This window comes from Aulonocara sp. 'chitande type north' Nkhata Bay, linkage group LG10 (genome assembly GCF_057382095.1).
Source record: "Aulonocara sp. 'chitande type north' Nkhata Bay isolate Kocher_YH1m ecotype deep benthic linkage group LG10, A_spYH_male_GT1.1, whole genome shotgun sequence".
NCBI lineage: Eukaryota > Metazoa > Chordata > Actinopteri > Cichliformes > Cichlidae > Aulonocara > Aulonocara sp. 'chitande type north' Nkhata Bay.
The window spans coordinates 16,690,584-16,707,079 of record NC_141353.1 but is presented as its reverse complement, the minus strand read 5'-3'; the positions used below and the strand labels follow the sequence as shown (position 1 = coordinate 16,707,079).

The window sequence follows — 16,496 nt, the reverse complement described above, 5'->3', positions numbered from 1 at the left end:
CATTTTTGTTTTCCTGTGAACATTTGTACACCATTCAGCCACAAGCTTTTGACCACAGACAGAAAAATAAAAACAGTGATTATCTTATTAAAATACATTGTTCCCCTGGGAAACCTTGGGTCTTCCCCTTGCTGGATTTTGACGCTAAAGCCATCTTAAATACTGCACTCCCTTAATAACGACAGCCTTTCCTGGTAGGACAACACCTCAGGGAACCTGACCCAAACGTGTCAATCGACAGGGCTAAAGGATCTTTGACAGATAAAGAAAGAAATCCTGAGAGGTGCCTTGATTGGTTTTGGCAGCTCCAGTTTTAAGGTCAGTTATAAGGCCTAAACAGTTCTGAAGGTGTCTAAAAACAAAACGTAAATCATAGCGAGGAAAGTAAAAATGACAGTGACTTAGAGGTCATTAAAATGTGTTCATTAGTACTTGATCTGAACGCTTCACGACTTCCGGAAGTCATGTGCATTTTTATTGTGAAACGTTCAACCGGATGTTCCGAGTGTCTAATCTTACTTCACACCGGTCTGCATGCCCGAGTAACGGTAGTCGTTTCCTCAGATCCCCCAATTGTCTGGGTTTGTTGACGTTTGCAGAAGGGCAGCAGTAGTTAGTAACGGGGCTCTGCCCCATGTTTAGACCAGCCGTGTGACAGTCAGCGAAGCTAGCCAGCTAGCTGGCTGGCTTAAATGGGTTTTCGAGTGAGAAGATGATCGCCTCACTCTCGAGAGGAAGTTTGATGGATGAGGTTCTTCACGGAGGCTTCAACGAGGTAACTTTACTCGGCGTTACTACTGCTAATGTTTATTACGTTGTGTTTGTTGTAAATTGTAAAGCGATTAAATTTCTTAAACGTCAGCCGGTAGGACACTGAAGTTAACCTTAGATAAAAATAAAAAAGCATCCTTTATTGTAGTTTGTGCAGCTCAGGTAATGTTGACGCCGTTTTTGCTAATTTCATATGACGGTTGTAAATGAAATAATTGGACAAATAACTGACGTAAGATGTAGTTTTATGCCTGACAATAACGTTTAACGAAACGGTTGACAGGAAGTGAGACTCGACTGCTACCAAACATCGCAATTAAACATCACAATTAGCGTGAAATGAGCGTTTCTGGTTTGTGGAGATGGGTAGGTTCTTTGTGGCGTATCCCGGACAACGGGGTGTCACGTGACTGACCGATACCGGTAAGGATGTGGTAAACCCACGGAGTGTACGAGTGAACCGTGTGAAGTACAATGGGGGAGTATGGTGAACTCTGCACCTCTACTCTGAACGTGAAGGTACATGACTGACTTCACGGAGTAAAAGTAAAATCCATTGGGACAATAGGCGGACCCTGCCCCCTCTCCCCCTGACCCAGTGGCGTAAACAAAGGCACCCGTGTGTTATGCCGTTGTCGCAGGCTTCTTTGGCAGCCAGTCTAATGTGTGTGTTTGTGGTTTGTCGGATTTGTGCATCTGATTGATGGATTGCAGCAGCAGCTGGCAGCATATGTTTCCTGGGTGAACTCTCAGCTGAAGAGGAAACCAGGCTTGAAGCTCATCGCAGACCTCAGGCATGATCTGCAGGATGGGGTTGTGCTCACACAGCTAATCGAGATAGTTGGTAAATACAATTCTGCACACTGACACACAAACAAATGGATGACATGATGAAAAAATAATAGAGGGAAAAAACAAAATAAACCATCAATAAGATGTTGTTTAATTTAGGGTTGAACACAGTCTGTGCTTAACACCTGTTCGTCTTTTTTAACACTTGTTCTTTACATGGCCGTTAATGATGTTTCGTATTCTCTTTGGGAGCTGGGGAGGTGCTGGAGGGAGTGTATGCTGCTCCACAAAACAAAGAGGAGAGCAGGAAGAATGTGGAGGAAGTCTTGCGCTTCATTTCCTCCAGGCACATACGCATGCCTCACATATCCGCAAGAGGTAAACTTACAGAAAACTATGTATTTCCGCTCTTTTTTTCTTTTCTTTATTTCAAGAGTATATGTTCCTAAACTTTCTGTGGCTCATTATTCACAGTTGTAGCCAGGAAGTGTTATTAAAATTAGAACTTAAAGTCCATAAAACACTTGTATCAAATATACGTATTTGTCTATAAGTGTAAACAGTGTCTAAAAGTGTAGGGAAACTCTTAACATGTGCTTCTTTTGTTTTTGCAGACATTGTCGATGGTAATCTGAAATCCGTAATGAGGGTAATTCTGGCATTGGCGGCCCATTTCAAACCAACAGCCAATCACAGGAATGCTTCTGGGAGCGGGAGGAGGTTGACGAGAGGCCATGCCAGTCACAACCCTCTGTCTACTGTTGCTCTAGCTCAGGGTGCCGCTGCTACTCTGGCATCAGCTCGACACGATGCCTCACTGCCCACACATACCGCACGCCTCCACAGGTATGCTGGCCACATGTTGTAAATATAATCATGGGTGTAAACTCTTATCCCCATAGATTACTGTTTAGAATCATGCAGAGGCTGCTTTCCTGTCATTTGCTTTGATGTAGTTCGGACAAATGTAAAGTTTTTGTTGTAAAATTCCTCTGTCCACTTATTTTAATTTGCACCTGAAAGTGGTTACTCTTTTCATACAAGTCAATCAAATGGGCCTACAGATCTAACAGACTAAAGTTAGCCGGCATTGTAGAAAACACCTCAGCATCTGCAGAGGACTTTCACTCACTTTTATAAAACCAACACCATGGAAGTGTCACATGCTTAACTAGTAAATTTTAACCCCACAAAGCCAGTTTTTTTAATGATCATACAGTTGTATGATTGAGTTGTTAAATAATTAATGCACCGCCAGATGTGCAGTGCCTGAAAGCTGTGTTCCAGAAATAATTAAAGATATTTATCGTCAAACTATTTAGCAGCTCTACGTATTTTTTTTAGATTTGAGTGCATTAGAAATCAATTGTGTGTCTTTGTGGAAACTAGCAAATGCATATTTTGAAAGAGTTGTTTTTCAGCACATATGGCTTAATCATTGATGTGTATTTGATAAAAGTAAAGCTGCCGATCATATTTTTTTTTATTTGCACAAGACTTCTTATGTCTTGAAGCTCAAAAAGCTCATTGGTATAAACAGGGCTGTAGCATACAGTCAGGTATGTTATTATTGTTTGCCTGTTTATGAAGTCTGTTGATTTATTTGTGCATTTTTCTTGTCTTAAGTTTGTCAGAACTGCAAGAAATTATTCATATTCTAATTAAGTAACTAAGAATCTGGTATTTCAGCTCCTATTCTTTATCTGTGGAGGAAGCAAATAATTAAAGCTTCCTTTTAGTCACATTTCAGCTGAACCTGTGCTCTCTATGGCAGAGTACAGTTGTATCATAAGCCCTAAAAGGGCTGATTCTTAGCTTTAAATGGCACCAGAGATGGTCAGATGTGGAGTGACAGAGCAATAGCTCTGTGGTCTTTGCTGTCCTCTGGTGGAGAAACACCGATCGTCACGTTTCCATCCTCACAAACGCTATAAAATAAAGAATGTCTCTGTGTGCAAGTTGAAAAGCTATTCGGTTGTCTTTCAGTGGCTGTGGATTGGATGGGGAGAAGAGTGTGTGTGTCCGTGCACTGGTTGAACAGTATGAAAGAGGAGCCCCAGATGAACAGGATAACCCTCAGCATAGCAGGTAATTTTGCACAAGCCTGTGTTTGCCATTGCTGTTATAGTCATGCAGGGCAAAAATAAATTTAGCAGACTGAAATTATATTACTAGAAAGCTGTCATAGTGCCATGTTTACATAACTCGATGCATATAAAGAGTATTGGCTTTGCTGGCTGAAAGTCATCAAGAGGTTTATTAACCTCCACTATACAAGGTAACAGAGCTTTATTTCTAATTAATTTTATTTGTAGACATATACTTTGTTATATTATCAGGATGAAGCCTCTTACAATAAAATGTTAGAATTATACTACGAGTACTTTGGAGAGGTTCAGCTCAAACCCCAGAGATCACATGAGATTCCTTCTTTCTTTCCACAATTTTTTCCTTTAACAATATACTCAGAAATACTCAGTCCACCTATCTGTGCATATATAACATTATAGTATTATAGCTGATATCTAGAAGCTTTAATACTATAAACATCAAACTTCAATGAAAGCCCACTCAGAGATGTTTACACAGGCACTCCCTGTTTTTAATATTATGAGACATGTACATCCAGACTAGGCCTAAATTGTTTGTGTCAACAATGCCCCTGACCTTTATCAGAGACCCCGCTTCTGTCTATTAGTTTTATTTGACAGAGTGATGTGATTAAATGTTGTTTTTTAAAAGTATTTTTACATTAGAGAGGGCCTTTTAGCTGCTAACTTATTTAGGGTTGTTACAGTGATGGATCCACAGTTTGATTTTACGCTGAATGCTCTTTCATTCAGACTTGGGATCATCACTAGGAGTAGACTAGCTTGTGAGCCTCTGAGGCTGGGTGTGTGTATTTTCAAGGGATCAGTAACTTGAAAGTAACATTTGAAGATCAGCAAATCTTTCTAATAAAAGGCTGACAACAAACTATTAGCTATATAGTTAGGTAGCCATGCACTACAGGCTTGACTTAAAACACTACTTTTCCAAGTTTTCTCTCCTAAATTTGCCACTTTTATCTGTAAAAGTATCTGAATGTTAGTGTTACATGCAGCACTGTTTATGTAAATTTGATATCTGTCATTTTTAAAACTTATTTTTCAGCAGTTTAAAAACAGAAAACCACATTTTTGTGGTGTGTGTGTTTTACTTTGCAGAAACTGCCTGACAGAGCATATGACTTTGGTCTTAGCGCTGCAAGTTTTGTTCTCTCTCTGTGTGTGTGTGTGTGTGTGTGTGTGTGTGTGTGTGTGTGTGTGTGTGTGTGTGTGTGTGTGTGAGTGAGAGAGAAAGAAAGAAAGAGAGAGTGTTTTAGTACATCTGAGCAAACCACAGGCAGATGACAGGGGAAAAAAATCAACCTTTGTCTTCTCAAATCACATGTCCATTTTGAAGTTATGTGATCATATTTTTAGTTACAGTTATTTTTAGAGTGAGGGTTGAATTAATTGATTATTTGTAGTCCAGTGGGGGTTTGTCTTCTCAGAGAGACACTGATTCATCAGAGATATAAATAAAACCCGATGCTGCCATCCTTCCCATATGTTGCTCATTTGAGAGATACTAAGCTGCTGCGCTGATTGCCATGGTTACCCTTAGCTAGCTAGAGGCTGGGGAGCGGATGTTTCAGCATGAGGAGATTCACAAATTGCCATTAGTTTGTCTTAGCTGTAGATGCTAGACTCTTGCAGACAAAGTCAACTACTTGGAGTTGTTAAGTACCAGCTGAAGCGACCATAGCTCGCTATGGGGGGTGCACAGATAAAATGGTAAGGCAAGACACTGATGCTGTGTGGGTTTGTGGTGATTCCTGAGGTTTGTGTGACGTTATGTGTGTTGTAGCATAACTGAAAGTTTGGTTAGTTCAAGTGGATTTTGACCCCTTCAGGCTCCTTTTCCTCCAGGATGTGAGACAAGACATTTATCTGCAAGGATTTATAAAAGAGACACCCTGGTAGCAGTTTACATGCTTTGCTTACGACATGTTTACAGTGCTTTGTGCATGATAACTGTCACTTTTGTCTCGTGGTTGTTGTGTTTTTTTTCTCATGCTGCTAAAAATGCAAATATGTGTTATGAAGGACATGCAGTAAGAACCTGAAACAAAGATATGTGAGTCAGCATTAAATGGAGTGTCATACATGGTGTAAAGTAATATTTTATATATATATATATATATTTATTTATTTATTTTCTGGAGAGGAGGCTGTTGGTCTCTGCTATCCTACAGAAAAGTGTAGCTTCTCTGTAGGTGTGCAAAATAGAGCTGACAGAGAGTTAAACGAATGAAAAGTATTTAAAATCTTTATGTAGGTGCACAAATCTACATGCTTCTGTAGTGCAAGATGATTAATAAGTGTTTTGTCCTTTATGAGCCTCAGCTCTGTTAGTCCGCTGTCATCACCAAGAGCTCCACCGAGCAGCCACTCAGACAGGCAGGAGCAAGACCAGGAGCAACAGCAAAGCAGTGGTGAGACACAACTCGTCACTTCAGGTTCATTTCTAAATTTCTCCAAATTTCCCACTGACATCACAGTGACACTGTGTTATTTGTTTGTACACGTGTGCGCGTGTAGCCGAGTCATCTCAAGTTGCAGTGGAGATGGCATGGGGGGACTCTCTCAATGATACTTTGGAGAAAGAGGTGCAGGAGACACGAAAAATGGTGTCTGCATTACAGGTGTGTTCATCATAAACCTCCATGTTTGATCACTGATGTGCTTCTTCGCATATTGTGAAACACTGCTTGTATTTTCCTCATGTTTTCGTACATATAGTAAAAGAAGGCTTCAGGTGATTTTTGAGATTTCTTGTTAAAAGAACTGTGTGGGGGTCATGGTTCAGTTCCCTGCACTGGGCCAGAACACACTACCCTAAACAACATAAACATGCAAGGTCCTGTTTATGTTGTTTACCTACTGACTTTTACTTGATGCAGGATTGTAATGCAATTCTTAGTAGCTTTTATTTTAGTTCTTAACATACACCGTGCACACAGCTGCACTGCCTCATAAGGCAACCTGCCAGCTAATGTAACACCGTGCAAACTGCTGTCACATGTGTGTGCCTTTGTAGGCTCTGCTGCTGCGTGGTTCGCTGCCCGAGGACGAGCAGGATGCATCTTTGACTTTGGAACAAGGGAACACGTCTGAACAGCAGCTGGTAATAATGGTTTCTTTTTCTTAGTTTTTCCTCTCACATTTGTTGCCTTTATTTCATCCCTGCTGTCTGCTCTCTGTCTTGCTGTCTCTCTTTCTCTGTCATTCCTGTGTCATTTTCGTCTTCAACCCTTTGTGTTCACTACAGATCACGTTACTGTTTCATAGCTGTGGTTTTTGTGTGCGCGCATGTCTCAGAGGGTGACACGGGTATCAATTTCACTGTTTTCTCACTCCATTGCAGTTCTCACACACATTCCCTCTTTCTCCTTTTTTCCAGGTAGTCATTCGCAGTCGTTTAGATCAGAGTATGGAGGAAGCTCAAGAGCTGAAGGTACAGTTACTTTTTACAAGGTTTTTTTAATGTCACTGTTTTCTCCTCTTGTTTTTGTTGGGAAACATGACACCTAGAATGGATTTGTGGCGAAACACACTGCGATTAATTATTAACATTATTAACGATGTGTTTGCTGCTTCAGAGGGAACTGTTGTGCTGTAAGCAGGAAGTGAGGAGCCTGCAGGGAGTCAAGGTGGGACAAATCTAGACCCAGTTAATGATCTTAGTGCTTAGTTGAAAATGATTCTAGTTGTATTGAAAAAGTGCCGACTTTCTGTTGGGTTGTTGTTGTGCAGGACGCCCAGCAGCAGAGACTGTGCACTCAGGAGGCGCTGATACTGCAGATGAAGCAAGAGCTGCTCAGAGCCAGCATGACGAAGGATGAACTCGACAGCAAAAATGTACAATACAATACGATTCCATTTTTATAGCATAAAGTCAGAGTCCTGTTTACAAGAAAGTTGGGCACTTTGCATTATAGATGTGTAATGCACAGTCCCTCATCCGTGGAAATGTGTTGCAGGCAGAGCTACAGTGGAAGCTGGAGGAATGCAACAGGCTGTGGGCTGAATGCAAGGTGAGCTACTCTAGTTTATTATTTGAGTCTCACTTTAGCATTTATCATGACAACACATTTGTGCAATAAGGTTTGACTAAATGTAGAGCCACATATTTCCTCTTTGGTTGGTTGGGCGTGAGCAGAAGGAGGTCGCTCAGAAGGACAGACTTCTACAGCAACTCAAACACAAGCTCGAAGAAAGCCAGGACATGCAGGTGTGAAGCTCTCTCTCTCTCTCTGCCTGTTGACAAGATGTCTTGATTAATGGAGAAGTATTAATCAGTCTTTTTAACCACATGTCAATTAAACCACTGCCTGAAACATAGCTTTAGATAGGAAGTCCTCTTAAGTAGATCTATGAACTCATCCTTATAAGTAACTTCAATTTCCTCCTGAAGTTTCTTTAACTTAAAATAAGATAACAAGACTTTCTGTCTAGCATTCACAATGATGAACGAATCTTGGGTTTCAGACCAAGTATACCAAGGCATGCAGACCGGAGCAGTCAGAGAACCAACGACCTTTAGATATTCCTTGGAGAGTCAGCGCTTGTTTGCACGTATAGCTCTAGAATTGCTGCAGTTATCTGAGTAATGGATGAGCAATCAAAGGAACCATAACTGATTTAAAGAAACATTTGCAGTTTCACTGTACCAGCGGTGCGTATATGGCGCACCTTTGAGACAAAGAAAAGCAGCAGTTAAATGGTGAGTGGTGAGTTTGGAGTTATCGGACAAGAGGGCTGCCTGCTGTTGGTGTGTTTCTGAGCCAGGTGCTGAGCCGTGGTGAGGAAATCAGATGTGTCTGTATCTTCATAGAGATTGCCAGGCCTGGCGATCTCTATGAAGATTTTTGGTTACATTTTTATATGTTTTGGAGATGCATGCAAAGGTGGCCAATCACAAATGTTTGTCCTTCAAATGAGTTGGCAGTGATGTGTGACTTCCTTGGACTGACCTGCTTGAGGTTTAAACAGTACATACATATTTGTACTTTTCATATCATTTGTATTCTTATAACATCAAACATCACAATTTAATCTGTAAGATTCATCAAGATGATACTACTTGATTTTTAATATATTGAAGCAAACGATCATGTTGAATGAAATTAAAGATGGTGTTTGCAGAAAAGTTTCTCTCAGTTTATCAGACTGTCGCATATCTAGGATATGAAACTGATTCTCCTGGAGATTAGTTGTTAAACCCAGTGTCAACAGGCTTGAGGTTAGCCAAGAGGGTGCTCTTAGGCATTGTGGTCATGCTTGTTGAATATTGAGCTGATCTATGCAAGTTGGAAACAGAAGTTCTGGCTTCCTGGGGTCATAAAATGCTTACACATTCTTAGTTTAAAGAAGTCTTTGTGGCTATCACAGTTTATTCAGGGCTCTGTCAATGATTGCCTGCAAGCACTACATCATATTGATTACATTAATTCGTGATTTGGCAGAATGAACTACAAAGAGAGTTGGAGCATAAAAACAGCATGCTGCAGGAGCTGATGAGCAGAGATCCACAAGAGGTAGTATTTTTCTACATCGGTCCTTTAAGCAGGATGATTTTATGTTCTGTCTGCCTCAAACATAAGTTCAGAGTTGCAATAAACAGCTGATTATTCCTCTTTCTTTTCAGATTCCCACCAGTGCAGAAAATAATGGCTGTTCTTACCCTGGAAATCCTGCTCCTTCTGTGTCTGGCGTAAATATTATTTTTTGTCAATAAGACTTCTCAGTATTTTGGCTGATTGCTTTACACTTGAAATGTCATAAACCCGTATTCTAAATTTTAGACCAGCAAGTTCTTTGAAATGCTGAGATAATGTGATAAGATTGTTTGAGCATTGATCACTGCTGATCAAATGATTACCCAGAAGGCACTATGCTTCAAAATAGAGTTTCTGTGATATAACAAACGTCGAATATATGCAGAAATAGCAGTGTAAACAAGCACGAGGGGGTTTAGCTCAGTTTGTTTGTTTGTGCTCTGTCAGCAGGCAGAAGAAGTTCAGCTGCTCAGAGATGCACTTCGGAGTTTGAGGAACAACTTCAGAGACCACGACCCGCAGCATCATACACTGGACACCCTGGAGCAGGGCATTGTATCACTCATTGACAGGCTGCATGTTCTGCACACGCAGAGGGTACAAATACCATGCATTCACAGAACACCTGATAAATTAGTCTTATGAGTTTAGTTAGTACCTGTGCCTTGTGGGTTAAAAGCTCAAACTGTGTGGTGTCACGAGTCGATTGGCGAGTCTGCTGTAACTAAAAGTAGCTGCTGACTTGTTAAACTATCAGCTGATGATCACTTTAAAATCAGATTTTTACCCTGAATTTTTATTGAAGATTCAAAGAGGGTTTTTGTTTTTTGTTTTGGTAATTTTATCCAGGGAAGGGGGAAATCTCCGAGATGCAAAGCCCAACACGGAGATTTGGACTCGTCGTCTTCCACAAGTAAGAGCCTTTAGTGTGTCCTAGCTTCACAGCCATACACTGTAATCATTTTACTGATTGTGTTCTTGTTGTTTTGTTATAGACAATTGTCAGTCCCACAGTGGTTCATCTTCCTCCACAAAAATCCTTTATTTTACTGGAAAATCCCCAACGCCTTCAATGATCACTATACCGAAGAGGTTTGTGTGTTTATAGACGAGTGTGATAATGTTACACAGCAACAATTGAAAGAATATACTAACTGTACTGCTAGCTACACTGACTGAAGTGCTTCACACCTTAGACTGTATTTAAAAGATGGTTATTTTGGGTCTCTATAGTGTCATAAACCTGCAATCTTTCTAATGGCCAACAGGAGGCATGGTTAGAAAAGAAGTTTGATTGTGTAGAAGTCTGAGAACACAGACCCGTCCTTTGACCTATGACCTCAGGAAACACTTTCCCAATGAGTTTATGACTTCAAATCATTAGTTTCACACCTTATTGAATATAACATGATCATTTTGGAAATTATGGACTCTGTTGGCCTCCGTATCCTTGTCAGACCCACCTTTTACGTGCCACATCATATTGACAACGAACAAAATGCTTCTCAAATAGGGTTGTGCGCTATGACCAAAATCTCATATCCCGATATAAGACATCTATCGTCCCGATAACGATATAAATCACAAAAATGTAACATTTTCTGTAAATTCTGTGAATCTCGGGCAGCTCGTCTTGCGGGAAGTGTTTCCAGCTGCGCGTCATGTAGCTGGAGTTGAGTGTTTTAACAGATGTATGAAACGATACATTTTTAGACATAAGTTGTAAAGGCCGCTGTTGTTATTACACGGCGTGCTGCGGGGAAAAGCCTGTTCTAACATTTGAGTCTAAGGTTTCTTTTTTAGCACCTGGCGGCTCTTTTTTTAATTCTCATCCGTAAATAATCTGCTCTTTCACGTGATTCAGTTTATTTTGAAAAGTCTCAACAGGATCTTGAGCTTTATTGTGAAAGGTTTATGTGGAACACAAACAAGTGGACATGCGATGTTGTTACCGTCGTTGTTGCTAACCACAATGCATAAAAACAGGCGCTTGTCCGTCCGTAGTGTGGTTATATAAAATCTAAGAGAAAGAGAGAACTGTAAGAAATTAATATAGCCACTACAGTGACCATCAAAACGATGAAAAAATATTGCCGTAAACAGTTTATTTTGCGACACCACGAAACAAACGATAGCGTAAAATGAAACGATAGACGTTTTTATATCATCACCTGATATATATCGTTATATCGAACAGCCCTATTCTCAAAATGCTTAACAAAATGTGGCTGCTTCCATCTTCTGTATACAGTCTATGCCCGAGACTTAGTATTTCTATTCAGCGTACTCTTAGATTGGCTTATCTGATTTTGTGAAATCAGCCTGTGAGAGACAACGTATCCAATCACCTGCCCTTTCCAATTCCCATATGCTTCAGTGTAGTAAACTGTGTCAGGTCAGGCCAAGAAATTCGAAAATTATAATTAGCGTGACACAGTTTCTTTGCTTGTGTTGTCCAGGCTGGGTGAGGTGACTCTCAAGGACGTTAAGGCAGCTGTTGATCGAGAGGGAAACTACAGGTATCACTTTAAAGCCCTGGACCCAGAGTTTGGCACTGTGAAAGAAGAGGTGAGAAAAAGCAGCACAAGTGTAAAATCAAATCTGGTGCACACTGCTGAGGGTTTGTTGTTATTATTACCTAATATGCTAAATAATCCTAGAATTTCTTGTACTAAAAACTAATTAGTCTTTACTCTTGCCTGCAGGTATTCCTGGATGAAGCAATTGTTCCAGGTTGGGAAGGAAAAATAGTGGCCTGGTTAGAAGAGGATTGTGGTGAGGAAAGGTAACGGCATGATCCATCTGTCTCTGTTTGTTCCCCTAAATCTCAGTGTTGGGGAGCTAATTATGTTTTCTGTCTCAGGCCGCTGTAGGTTCAAACTGAGAGGCTTTCGACACTTTTTACTGTGATCCCAGTGGCACATTAAGGCAGCAAAGGCACAAGTGGACTGGACCTTCTATCAAAATACTGTAGGAGCACCAGGTTTGGGTTCATTGTAACTGATGTCCATAATAGTGTAAAAGTCAGTGCCTTATACGGTGAAGCTATTTATGGACTCAGAAATAACATTTTAAAGGACCCGTCGAAAACCACAGTAGCGTTGTTGTTTCACCACAACTACAGAACATTTACTGTAGTCACTGTTTAGTTTTTATTACTTGTTCATCAGTGTTGCCTTCAAAGAGACACCACCAGATTACATGTTACAAATTTATGTTTTCTGTTATGTCCTCGGGTACGTTACAGTTTTCATTACTATAAGCTGTTACCTTCAGATAAAGAAATGGGGGGGGGGGTGTTGTTGTACATGTTTTGCGCTCTGATTTGTCTAAACTGTGGTCGACAAAATATAGAGAGACAAGACACGGCTGTATTTCTGTGTTTCGTGTTAGTTACGTATGATGGCATGGCAGTCAAAAGGACTCATTTGTGAACTAAATCAAGAGGAGAGTTGAATGTGGCTTTGTAGCCAATCGGCGTGCCTTGTAAGCATGCTCAGATTGAACTTCTGATAGTAAAAACGCATTTTGTGTAAATTTGTGTCTTCACTATGCCTTTAAATATATTCATTTTATGCCTGCTGTTTGTTTAAAGAGATTATGAACCGAGGATGTCCCTCCTCTGGTCGAAATATGCTCTGGATGTGAATTTTACATCAGAACGTTCACAGGATCCTTGTTCTGTAACATTTAGCCATCTTTCTTTTTACTGTGTGTGGGTGTATGTGTGTGCGCACACACAGATGTGTGTGTTTGGGAAGTTAAACTGGTTGTCACACATGTCATTGTTTCTCCCTGCCCCTGTCTTGCCATTTGGAATAAACTCCTACAGAATCCAGCAGAATCCATGCAGACGTCTGTTTATTAACTCCTGCTTGAATACCACGACTGGCTGTACTGTAGAATGTAGAAATATACTGGTGAGAGGATTATTGAACACCTGAGCTGTTTGCTAAAAGTTATTTTTTAAGTGAATACTGTCTGTTAACAGCTTTTATTGTACGTTAGGTATTTTTGAAATAAAACCTGAGACTGTTTTTTTTAAAGAAATGTGTTGTTCCCGTTTTTATATTGCACATGCAATACATTTCCATGAATATCAATGTCTTTATTATTGATTTCATCTGAGATGAACTGGGATTGCAATGGGTTCACTCATTCCAACTGAGACAGAACATATTAGGTTAATCTCTTTCATGATTGGTCAAGTTCTGATTATTTTCTTCATTTTTTCGGTGAATAAATGTCAAGGCGTTGCAAGTTGTCTTCCTGTTTGTCGGAGCCGAAGGTGATTTTAATTAGTGAAGTAAAGCAGAGAATGATGGTCTCAAATGCATTTTCAGTTCATTTAATAGTTTAATCATAAATTATAATTGCAAGTCTGGACTCAACCCTAAACACTGTGAAACGAGGACTAAAATAAAAAGCATAAAACCAGAGCTTAGAGGTTAAAAACTTAAAATCAGTGTTACCCTCATTGTGTTGACTACTATCACACAGAATTAGATGGATTGAAAGATTTGCTAATTCTTGAAAAGAGCAGAATTCTTGAAACAGAGTTAATTGAACAGATTCATATAAACAGAAAAACAACATCTTAACACAAAGAAAAGCAAAACAACCCCGGGGTGAAAAGCCTTAAACACATGTAGGTCAAAAGTCAACAAAGACAAAAACTCTCGGGCATATCAGGGCTCTTATTTATTTGTGAGGAGTCACCAACTCCTCCTTCTTTTGTTTTGTAGCTTTGTATACTTTGCATTTAAATTTATTAAATTCCCATCTTTTATTTCCCTGACTGAGTCCAAATCTTTTTCATAAAACACAGTTAGCTAGTAGATGAGACTTACTTTGATCAGTATGTAATTTTACACCGTTTTGCGTCCTTCATTATAGTCGACACATCACTTTCTGGACACTCCTGCTGGACTCTATCATCCATTGTCTTTATAGTTATTTGACAGGTCTGTGACATGTTAGATATGAAATGATGATTATTTCGCTTATAATAGGACTGCCCCATCCAACTTAGCAGTTCTTGACTTCTTAACCCAGGTGCACTGCCAAGAATAGACTCTAAATCTCACTTCTACCACTTCAGTCAGTCTGTGCTATAGAAACAGCCGATACAGCACAAAAAACGACCAGGTGCATCTTCATATCAGTCATATTCTACCAACCATAAGGCATAATTTCCACCAGGTTCCTCTATGTTGGTAACTGGCTCCCATGTTTCATGTTTGTTCTCTTAAGTGCTCTGCTTATGCTGTTATCTTGTGCTCTAGTTGCTCCCGGATACTTCATGGCGCATGATTGAGACTCACCTCTGGGATTCTGTTTTCATACCTGCTCTCTGGGAATTCCTTGGCGCCTCACCTGCATGCCCTCCTGCCCACTCATCACCTCAGACCCAACTGAACTCAGGTCAGCCATCTCACACTCACGAATCCTCCTGGACTCACGCCACCTCTATCACTCCTCCTGCAAGTAAGCTAGGAAAAACTGTCATACTCACCTTCTCTTAAACTCACCCTTGGCTCCCGTTCTAACTCCATTCTCCTCTCTCCCAAGTGTGACCATTACATACCAGCCATGCTCCAGTTACCTTCACTGTCCCGTTTCTCTGGTTGCTCATAGCTACGTCACCACGCCATGTTTACCAAACCACTGTATTTTGTCACTGCTAATTGTTACCTCTATCCTCTTTAGTCCTTTCTTGTGTGTTGAAAATAAAGGCTTTAATATTCTTTGTTGTCTGGGTCTGCTTTCTGGGTCCAATTCTCTTTTTGCTTTATATATTCCCCCTTGTCCTAAATTATTAGGCGCTACAATAATATCTCCTATCATCTCTGTGCTGATGACATTCAGTTATACTGTTCTTTTAAAGTCTCTGAGTTTTATAAATTGTCTAGTTTAAGTAATTGCCTGAGAGAAATCAAGCAATGGTTAAACGACAAGTTCCTCCAGCTAGACTCTGATAAAAAAAAACTTTAATTATTGCTCCCAACCATATCTTTTTACTTGTTTTTACAAATCAGTTTTAAATCGTTTTCAGACTGTGCAAAATACTGCAGCAAGACTCTTAACACGCACCAACAAAAGATCTCATATCACCCCAGTTTTGGCCTCCCTTCACTGGTTGCCTGTAAGTTTTAGGTTTCATTTTCAAATTTTACTTCTAACCTTTAGGGCCCTACATGGTCAAGCTCCACAGTATAGATATCGGATCCGCTGAAACTGCATTCATCTTCCCAAGCTCTAAGGTCATCAGGTCAACGACCGCTGATTCCCCTAGCACTCGATGGAAAACTTGCGAAAAACTTGATCGTTCCTTTCAGGCAGTGGCACCACAGTTGTGGAATTCTCTTTCACTGTTTTTACACTGTACCGACCCCACTGATTCTTTTAAAAAGCAGCTGAAGATATTTTATATAGACAAACATTCAAATAATTTGTTGTTTTTATGTTGTATTTTATTGTTTTACATTGTCCAGCATATTGACTGTTACCTGCAATGCCACTTTCTGACCAACAGATGGCACTCTTACAAATACCAAATCAGATTTGGTATCTGTAGTCAGACAGCGCTTGTGTCATCAGTGTCACTTTAACATTACAAAGTGTAAAAACAAGTAAAAGATATTTACAATAAGCAAACCTCAGTGCCGAAAATTTAAAACACTGAAAAGCAGGCCAACTTTGTGTCATCCTCCGAATGCTTCATGACACTCTTAGACAGTTTTTATCCTTCAAGGCTGATTTGACTAAGTTATAATGTGTACATGGTTTTATTTATTTACTTATTTTACTTAAATTCACCAACTCATCACATTTACTTCGACTTACTTTGCTCCAGCCAGCTGTGTTTTTGTAGTCACGCGGGCATCGGACCTTTGTGAATTGGACAAAATCCAAAATAAATTCAAACTTGTGCACCCAGTTCTTTTTAAGTCATTAAAGATGCCATGATGGGTATATGTAAACTTCTCACTGTGATACATTCAAATCAAGATTCACAGGCTGGCTGAACCCAGGCAAACTTCCCAGTAAAAGAATCTACTGCCATCATGTGGTCATTGATGTAATTACAGCACAATTACATTTATCGCTAAAAACAGTTTGAACAGTTCTTATTATAATTTTTTCTTTGCGTTACTTTGTTTCTTTAGCATTGTACTTATATTGACAGTGGTGGTGTTTTTTTGTTGTTTTGTTTGTTTTGTTTTGGGGGAATTCAGCGACTGAATTTTGAGCCGCTGCGATTTACGACACCAACGACAACGCTACG

The 16,496-nt window shown here is 40.0% G+C and overlaps 1 protein-coding gene across 4 annotated transcripts; it reads left to right on the top strand.

Annotated features, from left to right (window-relative positions):
* Positions 1–357: 357 nt before the first annotated feature.
* LOC147320562 (dixin-like) lies at positions 358–14,949 on the top strand. 4 transcript variants are annotated; one of them, XR_015131274.1, is made up of 23 exons: positions 361–775; positions 1,486–1,615; positions 1,816–1,941; positions 2,178–2,409; positions 3,550–3,651; positions 5,988–6,082; positions 6,189–6,292; positions 6,688–6,774; positions 7,051–7,104; positions 7,250–7,300; positions 7,404–7,508; positions 7,631–7,684; positions 7,810–7,881; positions 9,116–9,187; positions 9,298–9,363; positions 9,656–9,805; positions 10,058–10,121; positions 10,204–10,300; positions 11,668–11,776; positions 11,914–11,993; positions 12,072–12,191; positions 14,494–14,695; positions 14,780–14,949. XR_015131274.1 is itself a non-coding variant. In XM_086308672.1 (21 exons), exons 1-21 carry the CDS (start codon positions 713–715, stop codon positions 12,079–12,081), a joined length of 1,920 nt encoding a protein of 639 aa, XP_086164798.1. In that variant the 5' UTR covers positions 358–712; the 3' UTR covers positions 12,082–13,454. The 4 variants fall into 4 exon arrangements, 2 of the variants coding, with proteins under 2 accessions (XP_086164798.1, XP_086164799.1); XR_015131273.1 differs by having other exon boundaries at positions 14,494–14,949; XM_086308672.1 differs by lacking the exons at positions 14,494–14,695; positions 14,780–14,949 and having other exon boundaries at positions 358–775; positions 9,659–9,805; positions 12,072–13,454.
* Positions 14,950–16,496: the final 1,547 nt, after the last annotated feature.